This window comes from Emys orbicularis, chromosome 10 (genome assembly GCF_028017835.1).
Source record: "Emys orbicularis isolate rEmyOrb1 chromosome 10, rEmyOrb1.hap1, whole genome shotgun sequence".
Classification (NCBI taxonomy): domain Eukaryota; kingdom Metazoa; phylum Chordata; order Testudines; family Emydidae; genus Emys; species Emys orbicularis.
Genome location: NC_088692.1, coordinates 43,993,022 through 44,009,364, shown reverse-complemented (window position 1 = coordinate 44,009,364; position 16,343 = coordinate 43,993,022). Strand labels below are relative to the sequence as shown.

The 16,343-nt window shown below is 48.1% G+C and overlaps 1 protein-coding gene and 1 pseudogene across 1 annotated transcript in view; one reads left to right on the top strand and one right to left on the bottom strand.

Moving 5' to 3' along the window:
* Positions 1-13,189, bottom strand: part of HCN4 (hyperpolarization activated cyclic nucleotide gated potassium channel 4) — a 188,760-nt gene extending 175,571 nt beyond the window's left edge. Inside the window, exon 1 of the mRNA XM_065412232.1 lies at positions 12,561-13,189. Coding sequence (XP_065268304.1) covers positions 12,561-13,174 — 614 coding nt within the window. The 5' untranslated portion in view covers positions 13,175-13,189. The remainder of the gene's footprint in view (positions 1-12,560) is intronic.
* Positions 2,899-3,870, top strand: LOC135884532 (large ribosomal subunit protein uL4-like; annotated as a pseudogene).
* Positions 13,190-16,343: the final 3,154 nt, after the last annotated feature.

The following is a 16,343-nucleotide window of genomic DNA, read 5'->3' as shown; positions in this document are numbered from 1 at the left end:
GGACTGCTGTAGATCACACATACACTATGTAACAGTGGATCCCAGAGCAGGTAACACTATTTTGCCCTTCTTTAGCACCTTCCATCTGAGGGTAGGAAAGAGCTTTACAAAAGGTTAAGCCTCACAACCACTCTCCTGGTCACTGAGTATTATTAGCCATGTTATACAGCTGGAGAAAGAGTGACTTGCTCCAGTCACAAAGAGTGACTAGGTGACAATGAATGTGTGACAGAGGGCTTGTCTACACTTACATTTTATAGCGCTCTAACTTGCTGGCTCAGGGGTGTGAAAAATAACCCCCCTGAGCGCAGCAAGTCTGAGCGCTTTAAAGCGCTAGTGTAGACAGGCTCTGAGAGCTGGGAGCTGTGCTCCCAGTGCTCGGAGCTAATCCCTTCGTGGAGGTGTATTACCAGGAGCGCTGGGAGAGCTCTCTCCCAGCGCTCGCACGTGACCACACTCGCACTTCAAAGCGCTGCCGCGGGAGCGTTCCCACGGGAGCACTTTGAAGTTTCCAGTGTAGCCATGCCCAGAGTCAAGTATAGAACCCAGATCTCCCACCTCCCAACATTTCACTTTGACAGGTAGACAATGCTTCCTCTCCAGAGACTACTGATCCTTCAGTTCCACTGGGACACACACATTGACTTTGATGGGGTTACTCCAGGTTTGTACTAGTGTAAGTGAGAACAGAATATGGCCACAGTCTATACTGAGCCCTTCCTCTCTCTACAGCTCATTAAAGACTGTGGATGGAAGGTACCTGACTGTCCTCATTAACACCAGTGTAAATCACTAAAGTCAGTGGAGTTACAACACAGGAAAAAATGGTATAAGCAAGGGGGTGGGGGGAAATCAAATCAGTACTTAGTGAAGGGTTTTCTCTGTGAGAAGAGGCAGCATGGAGCCAGCTGTCAGTATCGACCCTGTTATCATTCTGACTGTTGGGAGAGCCAGTCCAAATCCTGACACTGCCTGCAAAGTGTCACCCCTGTGCTGCTTCTGTGTCTAATGCAACATCTGCTTCTTTGCAGAGCTCTAATACCTCCATTATCGGCTCCTGCATTCTCTCATCCTGCACCCCCAGGGTTCAGCACCTTCCTTGCAATCTCTTCACTAACATAACAGAGGGGATTGAATTCTCAGAATGAGCCAGTGGACAAATAGGGGTTTCAGCACCCTGCCCACTCACCCCTTGCCATCACTGCACTCTGTTTCTTTGCAGACAAGACATTGTGCTGGGCAACAGTGATACTAGTGCTGTGGGGAGTGAGTGCCTGGCTATGAAATCATGTGTGATGTGATGGGTGAAAGTAAGAGACTTATTAATGTGGAGTCCCTAAGTCTTCAGAATGCAGCTGTTATCTCCTTCACAAACTCTGGAGCACTGATAACTTTGCAAGAGATTTCTTTCTCCCCCAACAAATCTATAAATACTTCAGCAGGTTTCCCATCCCCCAAATGTGCAGGGGACCTAAATCTCTGTCAAATTACAGCAACATTAGAGCAGCTCTGAGTAAGGGAAAGGAGAGCTACAAGATAACAAGTGCAAGGAATGGGAGGTACTCATTGCCAGTAAAGCCAGAACTTGTGCAATCACAGAAACCAGACCCACAGCTGTGAAAGAGGAGAGGGGAAGCTCTTGCACTTTTCACTGCCCAGAGTCAGTTGACAACCTGCAGAACCTCTCCTGCTTCTAAGCTCCTTAACAATAGATGCATAAACACAGGCAACCTGGCAAAGATTTAAATCAATAGTTAGCATGTTTAGAAGACGCACCACAAATGAGATTAACTCATGTGCCTCACTGGGGCTTGGTTGGGAGCCTATCATGTCAGATTTATGGTCCCTTGAGCTGACCTTGGAATTCCCCTCTGGATCATCATCTGCCTCTCTCTTATTGACACATCCTTCCATTGCTGCATGCGGTGTCCTAACAGGAGCAACTGTCTGGTTGTATTACATTCTGGTGCTAATGCTAAGCACAGGATGGCCACGTTTGACATGAATATACTGCATGGGGCAAATATACTGCATTTGTAAAGGGACTCCAAAGAAATGAAGCATTAAACTAGGGTCAAGGTCAGAAAAGGGTCACTAGAATGGCACCTTGTTAGTGCCTAGCACACACCTGCTCCCTCCTCAATGTTCCCAACATCCTAACCACTTTGTCTGCTGACCAAAAAAACAACAACACATTTTAGTGCTGTCAGCACTGCAGAGCCCATACATCTATGCAGAGCAAAGCTGCATTCTATTCTGCCTCATGCATCACCAGCAAAATTGGCCACCTAAACGAGGATTCCAGAATATTTCCTACTGCCTGTCGTATACGAGGCAGAGAAAAGGCAGCTGTGATTTGGAGGCACTAGAATGAGCTTTCAATGTTACTAGCTAGGAAAATCTTGTTCTGACTTGCAAGCTGAGCCATTTAATAGAGAATGGGAATGAGACATGCTTAGACACTATGGTGACTGATGGGCATGAATGCCTAGAGAGAGGATCTGAGATGTCGTTACATAAAACATCTCTTAAAATGGCTTAAAGCAGAGTTGACTCTACTGACAGACACTCACTAGCCTTGCTATATCCCAGTATCAGGAGGGGCTTGGCAGAGGAGATAACCCACACCAAAAAGGTGATAATGTTACAGATCAGGAAAGAGATTTTCACAGGCACAAAGGGCAATTAGGCACTGAAAGGCAATGGGAGTTGGGCATCTGACTCCCCTTTCCACCTTTGAAAATCTTCTCCATAGTCTCATGTTGTATAAAAGCTGCACCCTTCCTACTGTACAGTCACACAAGGGACCAGACTGAAACATGGTTACACAGGTCCTCTGTGCAGCCATCATTCATTTAGCTCTGTGGGTTGAATCTCAAGTTCCAACAAAGTGCCTTTTCTGGTTGGGGCCGTGGTGGAGTGAGGAGTGAGAACCAGCGGCTCCTCTGCCAGCATGGCTTGTACTCGTCTATTAATATCTGTGTACTCCAAAAACGGGGAGGTATCAGGCAAAAATGTCACCATGCCTGCTGTATTTAAAGCTCCTATTCGCCCTGATATCGTGAACTTCGTTCATACCAATTTGCCCAAGAACAATAGACAACCCTATGCTGTCAGTGAACTTGCAGGACATCAGACCAGTGCTGAATCTTGGGGTACTGGAAGAGCTGTTGCTCGTATTCCCCGAGTGCGAGGTGGTGGAACTCATCGCTCTGCCAAGGTGCTTTTGGAAATATGTGTCGCGGAGGCCGTATGTTTGCCCAAACCAAGACTTGGCGACGTTGGCACCGCAGAGTAAATACAACTCAAAAACGGTATGCCATCTGTTCTGCTCTGGCAGCTTCTGCTCTCCCAGCACTGGTTATGTCTAAAGGCCACCGCATTGAAGAGGTCCCAGAACTTCCTCTGGTAGTTGAGGACAAAGTTGAGGGTTACAAGAAAACCAAAGAAGCTGTTCTGCTTCTGAAGAAGCTTAAAGCATGGAATGACATTAAAAAGGTTTATGCCTCTCAGCGTAAGCGTGCTGGGAAGGGTAAAATGAGGAATCGCTGTCGCATCCAGCGCAGGGGACCCTGCATTATCTATAATGAGGACAATGGCATCATCAAGGCTTTTAGAAATATCCCAGGAATTACTCTTCTCAATGTAAACAAGCTGAATCTTTTGAGACTTGCTCCAGGTGGCCACGTTGGGCGTTTCTGCATTTGGACTGAAAGTGCCTTCTGCAAGCTGGATGAGTTGTATAGTACCTGGCGCAAACCTGCTACCCTAAAGAGTGACTATAAAGTTCCAACAAGCCAGTTCCCGGGTAGTTACCTTTCACTTACGCTCATGAGTGAGAAGAGATATGCAGGGAAATGGATTCTTTGATGTTCTCAAAGGAGGAAAAGGATTTGGCACCTTTATTTCTGAGTGACATTCATCTGCAAGTAAAATGATTTAACAGCTTGTTAGAGTGCCAATTAGAACCAACAATGATTTGATTGACCTGTAACTACCTTGGCACTAACATGTCTTTAAAAATGAGAGAGAGAGAGAGAAATGCATGATGTGGGAAAGAGGAGAGCTCCGATATGATGGTCCCAAGAGCAGTCTGAAGAATTCTGTGGCTTAGCTAATGAGTCACTGATAAGAAACAAACACAAATTTCAGTAGTTTCAAACTAAAATGATGCTGATCTCCAGAAAGACAGCGTTCTGGTTTCTGTATTCTGAAAGCATTCTGATGCAATATTACTTACTTTATTGCACCACATACTATTGTATAATGCAAAACACCTGCACAGCAGAACCCCACCTGTTTATAACACTGAAAATATTTACATGTATATTTTTCTGTGTGCTCATCAGTAAATACTTTTATAAAACACACTTTCCCTCCCCCCCCCCCAAAAAAAAACCTGCTTCATCCTAGCAAGATGAAGATTTCACTTCTATAGACATATGTAATCTGGATGGTTTATGTATTGAGATTATTTGGATCCAGCAATCAAGAAATAGAAGATTTTATCTAAAAATTGGTCTTTATAACAAGAATTCCATTTTTAAGTCAGTGGAGGAGGGAAGAAAGGGGACTGCCACTCCTTCGGCAAAGGGATTGGGAGTGGGAAAGGGAAATGGGAGGTGGGGAAACTGAGAACCAATAGATGAAGAGGGGAGACTGAGATGAGATGAAGAGCTGTGGGAAAGTGGGAGACTGGGACTGGCTGGGCAAAGAGACCAAGGCCTTGTCTACACTGACACTTTACAGCACTGCAACTTTCTCGCTCATGGGGTGTGAAAAAACACCCCTCTGAGCACTGCAAATTTCAGCACTGTAAAGTGCCAGGGTAGCTACTTCCCTCATGGAGGTGGGTTTTTTACAGCGCTGGGAAACTGGGACTACACATGTTAAAGCGCTGCCCTGAGTCAAGGAGCCAGGATGAAACAATGACGACACAGATTGGATGAAGAACCTAAGAACCTGCAGAGGGAGATTGGGACTGGGAGCCAGTGGGCCTGGGGACCGTGAGCAGAGGAGGCATTGGTGGAGACCAGGGTGAAGGAGATAGATTAGATAAGGAGTGAGAGGGAGGGAAACTGGGCAAGGAAAATGGGAACAAAGATATGGGGGGGGGACCAAGAATAGACAGGCAGGGACTGGGAGTGCAGGGGAGACTCAAACTGGGTGCCCAGAGGCATAAGACTAGTCCGCGTTGGGCAAGGAGACTGAGATAAGAAGTCTGAGGAGGGGAGACTGGAACTGGCTAAGATGGGGTGGGAAAGAGACAGGACTGACACAGGGACTGGTTAGAGGGGGAAGCTTGGGGGAAATGAGCATAAGAGTGCATGCCCATCAGAGCGCGCACACACACACACACACACACACACACACCAGCCTAGAATGGAACTCAAGATTCCCGAGTGTCACCACTCCCCTGCTGTCACCAAATAGCAGTGAAAACCATAGTCTCTCTCTCTCTCACCTTTTTAGTGCTGGTCTACATAGATACCCTGGCTGCTGCTGCTCTCTGTCACTCTGTTAGATCAAGTGGCAGAGGTCTGTGTGACAGATCTAAAGGTGCCAACCCTACTGATGATCTGCATGTGTGCTATTATGATGCTATATGATGGAATTTCTATATTTTAAAAAAAGCAAACTTAAAAACTAGGAAATGACACACACAAAACTATTTTAAAAGAATGTTATTAAGGTTGCAAAATCAAGCACTCAAAAGACAGGAAATGCCCAAATTAAGATGGCCTGTACAACCTTAACTCAACCCCCTTATGTATATGCATTATGATATGGTAATTACATGAGCATATGCTATTTTTTCCATATGACTCCTGCCTCATTCAGTGAACAGGATCAACCCGCTATAGGAATGAATGAATGAATGAATGAATGAATGAATGACTGTGTAATGAAGGAGACTGTTGTCGGTAAGCAGGGCTGGCTCCAGGGTTTTGGCTGCCCCAAGCAGCCAAAAAAAAAAAAAAAAAAAAAAGCCACGATCGCGATCTGCGGCGGCAATTCGGCAAGAGGTCCTTCGCTCCGAGCGGGAGTGAGGGACCATCCGCCGAATTGCCGCCGAATAGCTGGACGTGCCGCCCCTCTCTGGAGTGGCCGCCCCAAGCACCTGCTTGCCAGGCTGCTGCCTGGAGCCGGCCCTGTCGGTAAGACCCCCTGCCCCATTTGTTGCAGAAGTTGGAAGGTGTGTGATGAATGAGGCAGGAGACTGCAGGAAGAGAAAGGATGGTCTGAATGCTGCTCTGAAATACTGGCATTTCCTATTTAAGGCTTGACTTTGCAGCCTCAGTAACATTCTTTCAACATACATTGGTGTTTTGCGGTAGTATAATATACATAATCACAACTAGCAAAGTCAGTACAAACTAAAATTTCACACAATGACTTGTTTATACTGCTCTATATACTATACATTGAAATGTAAGTACAATATTTATATTCCATTCCAGTTGATTTATTTTATAATTATATGGTACAAATGAGAAAGTAAGCAATTTTTCAGTAATAGCGTAGTATAATAATAGTGAAGCCTTTCCAATTACTTCAATACTTCTGTATTTTTAGGTCTGATTTTGTTTTTAGTTTTTATGTGAGGTGAAACTTAGAGGTATGCAAGACAAATCAGATTTGTAAAGGGAGTAAAGTACTCTGGAAGGGTTGAGAGCCACTATGGTAATGGTCCAAATCTTGCCCTGTCATTATGGTAATAAGCTGTAGCGTTTGATCCATAGAGGCATTATTTTCTTTAAATGGTGCTTGTTCTAGTACCTGAACATTCCTCATAAACAAATGCACTTATCACCGCAACACCCTTGTAAGGCAGGGAGCTATTATCCCCACTTTATAGATGGAGAACTAAGGCACAGAAAAATTCAGTGATTTGGACAGGGGCCCACACAGAGTCAGAGGCAGGAATAGAACTCTGAACCCCTGAATCTAGACTAACCAACTACAAGACTGGGCTTCCTCTCTTGGAACCTGAGCCAAAGCCCACTGAAGTCAAGAAGAGCCTTTTCAATTACTTCAACGGGATTTGGATTAGGGCCTTGTGTGACAGATGTTGCAACCCCATGCAACATCTCTGGGACCATGCTGTGTTAAGTGTATAACATATCACTGGGGGACAGGGATTGTTACCACAGCTCCTCCACGAACAACAAACAGTGGGGGGATGATACAGGTGAATCAGTTAGGTTATAAACACCTCCAGAGGGGCATCATTTCCCGGGGGGGGGGGGAGAGGAGGGGGGTTTGCATAGACTGGTTCAACTGTGTTTTCCAGAGATCAACAGACAAAGAAAGGGCTTTTGATATAAAAAGACCAGGTTTAAACTGATGCAGGGCCTGCTTTCTGATCCAGCAAACAAGGCCTTCTGTCCAAGGGGGAGGAGGGGAACCATTGCAGAAGCACTGGAAAGACTTTGGATTACTAGGGCCCCATAAGACTCATGGGTGACTCCTGGTATGTATTTAAATCCATTTATTGTTTTTATATTTTTTCTCTGTAATGCTTTTACCTGAAGAATGTGCTTGCTTAGGAAGAGCTGGGTGGTAACTTGTCCCTGCCGGTAAAAGCAGTGTCATCCTCAGAGAGAAAGCAACACACAGGGCTGGCCTTTAAGCAGACTGGCTTGCTGGGGATATTTCAGTGGATGGCAGGGAGCTGTGTGGCCTTCAAAATCCCCCGTCAGAAGGGAGTGGGTCAAGAGTCCCTGTCCAGAGACAAGTGACAGCAGAGATCTGAGACATGACTGGGCACTCCTGGGCTAGATGGGGTGGTGGGGGGAGGGGGAGGGAGGAGATGGAATACAGTCGCAGTTTCCCTGAAGCTGTGACACCCTGACCCATTCCTACTAAATACCCTAGAGTACAACTCCCATGGAAGTCAATGGGAAGTTTTGCCTAAGTAAGGATGGCAGGACAGGGCTTAGTGAAATCATTTCACAATTAGCAATGTAGCACCAGTTTTAACCCAAGCATAATCAGTTTGAAACTAAGTAAAGAGACTCCAGTGTTTGAACCACCTGTGTTTAACATGTGTCTATGACTGGGCTATACCTACCATTTTTACTAACAGGCAGAGCTTCTTCTACCTCTCACTTTAAACAGAGATCTCACTCAATTTGCATTCTGACACTGAAACAATGTGCAGCTTCCATTCCACTTCACTAAGAGTAGCAAGCAATTCACAGGATCAGAGTTCACTATGGTGGGCGGTCTCAGAACATGGGCAGGCATAAAATGATGCAGAGAGGTGGCACTCAGAGCCATTTTAAAGCAGCAGGTAACGAGCATACCATTGCTGATTCAGAACAGGGATGACAATACCTGCCTGATGAACTGACATAGGCAGTGGGTATCACTGTACATGCTGCAAATGGTTTTTCATCTTAGCAAAACAATGAGTAAAAAGATAAGCAGGGAAGGATCCACTAGTGCCCCATGGGATCCTTCACAAATCAATAAGTCTATTCAAAAACAATCATGGACCTTGTGTTTCTCATCCCCTCATTGGCCCAGGCCTGCAAACACTACCAGGTTAATGTGTACTACTGGGAGCAGTTCTATTGATTCCACAGTAGAAAGAACTAAGGCTAATAGTATCTGGGGGATTGGGGCCACATTCAGGAATGAAAACAACTGTGTTCCTTAAGAGTTCCTGATGCTCGTACATGTCACGTGACATTTGCGGCTCAGTTCACTCTAAAAAGCAGCATGCTACACCCACTTTGCAAGCAGTTCCTGACCACAGAGAGAGCAGATACCCCCAATATCCTTCACTCGAACACAAACAAAAATCTATCATTGTTTGCCTATTATTTTATCTTAAACAAATTGTACTGGATCAATGCTTCCTCCAAGTTAGAAATTATGAATCTATTTATCTAGCCACTGAAAAAGCTTTCAAAGTTTCACATAAATCTTGATTTAGGAAACGTACATTGAATCTGCACTGATGTGCAATCAGCCATGAATGCAAATAAACTCTAGTAACTAATATATAGGTATGCTTCTCAGTGTAACAGCAATTTTTAATAGAAAGTGTATTGGTTAAGTCACTTTTTCAGTGCTTCTAGAATTAGCCCATTCATTAGTCACCATACTTAGGGCATTGGAGCTGATTTTTATAAAGGTCATTCAGTTTCTTTTCCTCTTGCAATGGACTAGAAGCTGGGATCAATGGAGCATTAATCCGTATTAACTCATTTTACTGTTGGAGGGGTCATAGATTTGCCACTGAATTAACCATATGAGGTGTAAAACAGATTCTTTAATGACAATCTATGATGAAAGCATCTGTTGTGCCACTGCGACAGGAACTGCCCGCACGCCATTATAAATCAGGAGTACCTCCAGTGAAGCAAGTAGAATTACACCAATGTAAGTCAGGGCAGAATCAGGCCCAATAGTAGTGACTCGACATACTGAGGCATCCAGCCCACAGGTTCACATCCCCAGCAGTCTAATGGAACAAGACAGAGATCTGGAAAATCATTGCTGCAAGTGCAAGAGCTACTCTCAACAGTTAAACTGGTTACCCCAGAGAGGCAGGAAACACGATCTGGGGCCTGATTCTCCATTGCCCTGGACCTTGTGTAGTCATTACAAAATATCAGAGGGGTAGCCGCGTTAGTCTGTATCCATAAAAACAATGAGGAGTCCGGTGGCACCTTAAAGACTAACAGATTTGTTTGGGCATAAGCTTTCGTGGGTAAAAAACCCCGGGGTTTTGCCACCAGACTCCTTGTTGTCATTACAAAATTTTTCCCTAGCACTTTGGAGACTATGCAGTTACAGGGCAACAGAGAATCAGGCCCATTATACGGTCCTAACAGCATGGAATCTGCACCTGCCTTTGATTAGGAGCAGTCAGTGTTGCACTGAGTAATTTGTAATGGAGGAAGTAAAGTCCTTTGGCTCAAGGATATCCAGCCCTTGGAAGTACTTTGATAATACCTACTATTTGTTGCAATCTGCAGCATTTCAGAGGCAAAAATATTGTCATCCATAAAAGGGAGAACTAAGTTGCCCCCAAGAAGAATGCTTCAGCACCAAAATCAGGGAAAATTTCATTTGCCCCCTTCAGTTCAAACACAGGCAGTATTCTCAGGGAAGTCTACACATTTCCTTTCAGTGGCAGTCACCTTCATAGGGATATTCTCAAGGGACCTAGAAGCAGGGAAAGGGGGAAAACAGTGGGGGGAAGACAGGCAATGGCCATAAAATACAGTATCGTCTCCCCCTCTCTTCATCCCCTTCACTAACGTACATTGTGTAACCAATGCTGCTGTCCCATCTGTGACAGGCCCAGTACGGCCTGTGGGGAGAAAGAGTATATTGTGTGCCAGACTTCTAGCATAAGGCTACAAGGGAACACAAAACAGCAGCAGATCATCTTAACTGGAATTTAAAACCAAGAGTGCCTTGCACCTGAGGACAATATCCAGCCAGCACTATCATCTCTGCACAAACACAAGGCTACATCAGGCAAGGACTTAATTATTAATACTAACAAATCACATATATGCATATGTGCATACGCATGTGACTAAGAGACCTACTGCGTGTTACAGACTTGGTCTTATCATTTGGTCTGGGTGTGTCTAACTTGCCTGCATGTTTTATTCCTGTGTGTGATGCTGTGAATGGCCATGCATTGCAGCACCTCAGAAATAAAAACTTACCTCATAATGTGTTGCTCTATTTTAAGCAGCAAGTGTTGGCTAACTTAGCAAGTCTAGTCAAATAGGAACATCTCACCTTGGATGAGAGGCACATTGGCTACTATTACAAACATCTCTGTACTGGAGTTTGACAGTCTGGTTCTATGCTGAAAAATTAGCCCTAAAGAAAGAAGGGGAGAATGAATCCAGAGTATGAGTGAAACGTGCAAGCTCTAGGCTACTTTTGGATGGAGTCCGCTCAGATGGCCAATGCACTAAGAACCAAACAAACCTTTAAGATGCTGTATACAAGAGAACAGTTCACTAGAATAACCTAAGAGGATACAGAGGTTTGGTTCGGTTTTACATCCAGGCAGAGGCAGATAAGACAAAGATTTGTAGACAAGGCCACACAATTATTGTTTTTCAAGCCAACCCCTCACATTCCACGGTGTCTGTGAGACATCACAACTGGGAGGCAATTTTAAACCCTTTTCAATCCGGGCATAAAGGAGATTATGTATACAAGGACTAAATATGATGATGTGACTATTGGAAACCCTTACATGCTGGGTCAGCAGTGCATTTGGGACACTTCAATGCATGGATTTAACTGACAGTGCAGGCTTCCAGATTAAAAAAAAAAAACCTATTATTGTGAGTTAATTCAAGAAATATCAATTAATCTGATCACTGGCAGGTGTGGACCCTTGAAATGTGTGAACTGATTTTTAAATCTCTAAAACATAGTTTCAGGGGCTTTGTATTGGTAAGAAATCAACACTCCCCCTCCCCTGTAACCATCTCCCTGACCCCATCCTAGGAGATAATGCTGGGCTGGATGATTCGCAGTGTGCATTTTGTGATATGTATTTGTATGGGGAGCTTCCACTGCATTTTAATGTAGCGCATAAACCTGCTGTAATTAAAGTCAAAGCAATAAACCTTGGACATTGTTTGCACTAAGTACTCCCTTACTGACTGCAGTACTTTACATATTGCACTGAGGAACACTTGCCTGTACAGTAGCCATCAATTCACCCAGAAATACCCAAATACTGTGACAGAGAGCATTAAAGAAATTGGCTCTACTGCTTACAAGTTAATTCTCTCATTAACCCACAATGAAAGATTCCCACTTAAGTGAAAGTGAGAACAGTTCTGTAGCAAAACCAGGTTAACTAACCCCATTCAAATTAGGTCCACAAACAGGATCTATATATGCAACAAAAAAAGTCTTTACCATTCTTTGAAGGACTAGGATTCTGCTTAATGAATGGCGCTATCCCTTGTATATACAAATGGCCAATGGTGCTGCAGTAAGTACCCCAGCAGCAACATCCTTACTCCACTCTTGGGGGATGGGGGAATAACGATCTAGGGATCAACAGCAAACAGCGGAGCTAGAAGATGAACAAAGTAGACCCTAGAGGTGGAAGTGGAGAGGCAGGAGCAGTTTAGCAAGCTGCAGGCACCAAACTAACCACAGCTGTGCATCAGGTGGAGGGCAGGTTCCCAGTTACGCTGGACTGTGGAGTGGCCCTTAACGCAGGTGGGAGCTGATGATACATTTGAAAATATAGTCAAAAATAAGATGGGGGGGGGGGAGTAAAGTTTTGCTTAAATAAATAAACCCCGCGGAGGGCGACAGCGGGTCTGCATTAGGGCTACTCAGCAACAGCCACGTCCTTTAGCGACAGGGAAACTAAGCAGGAAGGTTCCCTCCGGGCAGGGGGCTCTGGGCTGGGAGGGGCGCAGCAGGTGGGGGGTTCTGGGCTGGTAGGAGGCAACGCGCGGGTTGGGTGATGAGAGGCTCTGGGCTGGGCACGTCTGGCGGGGGGAGCTCTGGGCTAGTGGTGGGCATGGCTGGCGGGGTCTCAGTACCTGAAGTCGCTGTAGGGGTGGATGATCCAGAACCCGGCGGACTTGACCCGCTCCTGCTCCCGCTCCACCGCCTTCTGGCTGCCGAACATCCTTAGCGAGAACTTGTTGACCCCCGGCTGGAGCATGGCCCCGAACTGGCGCTGCATGAAGCCGGCCTGGCCCAGCTGCAGCTCCTCGTCCGGGGTGATCTGGTCGCCCCCCGCCCCGCCTTCCACTTTGATGGAGGCGGAGGCGGGCAGGGCATGCGGCTCCGGCGGGGGGGACGGGGCGGGGGCCGGTGGGGGCTCGGGCTCCCCGCCGCCCGGGGGGCTCCGCTCCTCGCCGGGGGAGGCCGCCTCCCCCTCGCCCCCAATGAGCCGCGTGCCCTCGGCCGCGTCGTGCGGGTGCCGGCTGGCCAGCGAGGACAGGCTGCCGCGGAAGCGCCGGCAGTCCCCGTTGGTGCTGCTCTTGGCGCCCGGCTCCGGGCCGGCGTCTCCCCGGGTGCCCCCCGCCGCGGGCAACGGCTTGAGGCGGATGCTCCGCCTGCGGGTATCCTTGTCGCCGTCTCCCTCCTCGTCCATGATCGACGCCTTGGACCCATCGGGCTGGGGCAGGCTGTAGAGCCGCTTGCGCATGGCTGGGGGTAGCTTGTCCACGGCGGCTGCTCCGCCCCGGGGCCCCGGCCTCCCGCACCCCAGCTCACCGGGCAGGGGGGGCCGACGGCAGGCGTGTCATCTCCTCGCCGGAGCGTGCCAGCCACTGGCTCTACATCAGGCTCGGCTCCGCGTCCACAACAGGGGACGGCAGCCCCCCCGTCCCGGTTCGGCTCCTTGCTGCCTGCTCCCCGGGGGGCGAGGTCACTGCAATCCAGGGCCGCCCCGAGCCCCGCCGCCGGGCAAGTCTAGGTCAGAGCCGCACTCCGGGCTTGACCCGCGGCCGCAGCAGCCGTGGCCATGCCGCTTGCGAACGGGCTGCGGCTCCGGCACAACGCACATCACCCCGGGGCGCCTCCACTCCTCACCCCCCCGCCACTAAGACACAATTAACCGCAACTTGCAGCATCCCCAGCTTGCTGACATCACTGCCCTCCTCATCCCTCCTGCAGCTGCTGGGGCTGGGAATATTCATGAGGCTATCTGATTCAATTGGGTTGCCATAGGAGCACTACTGCAAACAGGCTCTGCCTACCTGAGCCATCACCCCGGCTTCTTAAAAGGGCAACGTCTGGCTGGGCAGGTGGCGTATAGCTAGATGGACATTGCAATATTTCTGAGCGCAGCCTGCAATGTCCATTCGGATTGGGCACTGCAGCGCTGCTCCTGGTCCGAGATCCCGGGGTTCTCTTCGCTCATTGAGCAGGTTTATTGTACAGTTTAGTTTCAGAGGAAACTACTTGGGGGTAATGAATTACAAATGTTAAAAAGACCAACACAGGTTCATTTCCGCTCGTTCTTGGAGTTGTGACTGTGTCATTGCAGTTTTGCTCCCGAAAACACTGTGGCTTTGGTGAAAGGGGAAAAAATGCAAAGCCAAAGCGAGACCAGTTCACCTTGAAAAGCTGTCGTGCTGGACACGTGCTTACATGCAAAGCAGAGGGTCTGAGGGATGCCCGGCGTTTCGATCGCAAGTTGGGCTGGAAGGAAGCCTATCTTACTCTCTACACGCCTGCAAGCCATGGATTGGTTTCAGGCTTCCCTTTGTCTTGCGATCCCCTGAGTCCTGTAAACGTTACTGTCTGTAGCGGTCATTCCAAAGCTATATTTCAAAGACCCCCCCCCCCCAAACCAGGCAGGCTGGGTTTGATGTCGGGAGGGGGTGGAAAGCCCGGGCTCTCCCTGAGACGTGGGGAAACCACTTGGCAGGGGGCAGCTGACTCAGCAGCTCACCCCAGACTCCCTGCGTCTCCCAGGAGACTGGTGCTAAACTGACAGTTTGACCTGGAGAGCCTCTCTCCCTGCACTGAACCTCCCTTAAGGGATGCCGAAGCTGTGGGGTCAGGACACAGCCAGGCGTATTCCTAGGGAAGGGGATTTGGTCATGTGCGCTAAAGGATGGAGGATATTCAGGGTGGCTATTTTTCATACCAGCTTTTCTAAACTCGTAGATTTGCGAACTGGCCCCTGGTGCCCTGTCTTTGCAGCCCAACGAGTTACCGCAAGGATGAATTTGGCCCTGTGCGCTATTGGATGGAGGATAGTAGTCTCTGTTGTACGTGGGGGTCTAAGTCCTCCGCTCTCTTTATTTCCTTTCCCTTTGTATTTATTTAAAATAAAACTAAATCGGGAAAAGGCCACCCCCGTGCAAGCTGTGCGGGACTAGCCGGCAGCCTGTACACTGGTGATAACTGGCAGAAAAGGAGGGAATCCCCCGCCTCCCCTGAGAAGAACTGTACAGATTTCCCAGCAGGCTGCTGTCAGTCACTGGTGGCGTAGTCCGCTCTCCAGCGATCTATGGCAGCGGGATGTGTCAGTCACCGGAGTTCTGACTTCGAGGAAATGCAGCCAGCAGCGGAGTGACTTCACCGTGCACACGCACAGCACATGTTGCCTCAGCCGGACCAGCACCCTCGCTCGGCAGTGCTTTCGCCTAGCATCTCGCCCCACCCCTGCAGCCTGAGACAGGACCTACACCGACTGACACATGTGAAACACTCCAACACCCAGCTGGGGGGATTGTGAGCTTTCCTTGAGCAAGGGCGGGAGGGGGTTGTCAATTTTGAAATATTCCTATAGATTAGAAAACTCAAACCTCTGGCTTGGCGTGGTAAAGTGTCCTACCGTGGAGGACGAAATAAGGCAGCCCTCCCCAGAAACCTTCTGCAAAGGCTCTCAGAGTACCTCCAGGAGAGCTTCATGGAGATGTCCCTGGAGGATTCCCGCTCCATCCCCAGACATGTGAACAGACCTTTCCAGTAGCTGTACTGACCGCGAATACATCCCAGTTCTTCAGGGAAAATCAAACATTAAACACTATTGCTTTTAAACCCTGTACTGTAGTTACAAATGTGCACTCACCAGAGGTGCCTTCTCCGACTTCAGGGTCGGGGATCCCGCCTTGGGAGGGTATTGGCTCCAGGATGATGAAAAGGTCCTGGCTGCCGGGGAAAATGGATTCACCGCTTGCCTGCTGCTCATTCTCCTCCTCCTCTTCATCATCCGCAAAGTCCTCCTCCCTGTTGCGTGAGACTCCCCCCTTGCTGGTGTCCCTGGACAGTGGTGGGATAGTGGTAGGGTCCCCACTAGAATGCCATGCAGCTGGTCATAGAAGCGGCATGTATGGGGCTCTGACTTGGAGTGACCGTTTTCCTCCTTTGTCTTTTGGTAGGCTTGCCTGAGCTCCTTAACTTTCACACAGCACTGCTGTGTGTCCCTGTTGTAGCCTCTGTCCAACATGCCCTGTGAGATTTTGGCAAATATATTTGCATTTCTTCTTTTTGATCGGAGTTCAGCCTGCACAGATGCTTCTCCCCATACAGCAATCGCATCCAGTGTCTCCCTTTTGGTCCATGCTGGAGCTCGTTTGCAATTCTGGGGGGACTGCATGGTCACCTGTGCTGCTGAGCTTGCCATGCTGACCAAACAGGAAATGAAATTCAAAAGTTCCCGGGGCTTTTCCTGTGTACCTGGCTAGTGCATCGGAGTTCAAAGTGCTGTCCAGAGCAGTCACAATGGAGCACTCTGGGATAGCTCCTGGAGGCCAATACCATCGATTTGCGTCCGCACTACCCCAAATTCGACCCAGCAAAGTCGATTTTAGCACTACTCCTCTTGCCGGGGAGGAGTACAGAAGTCGATTTTAAGAGCC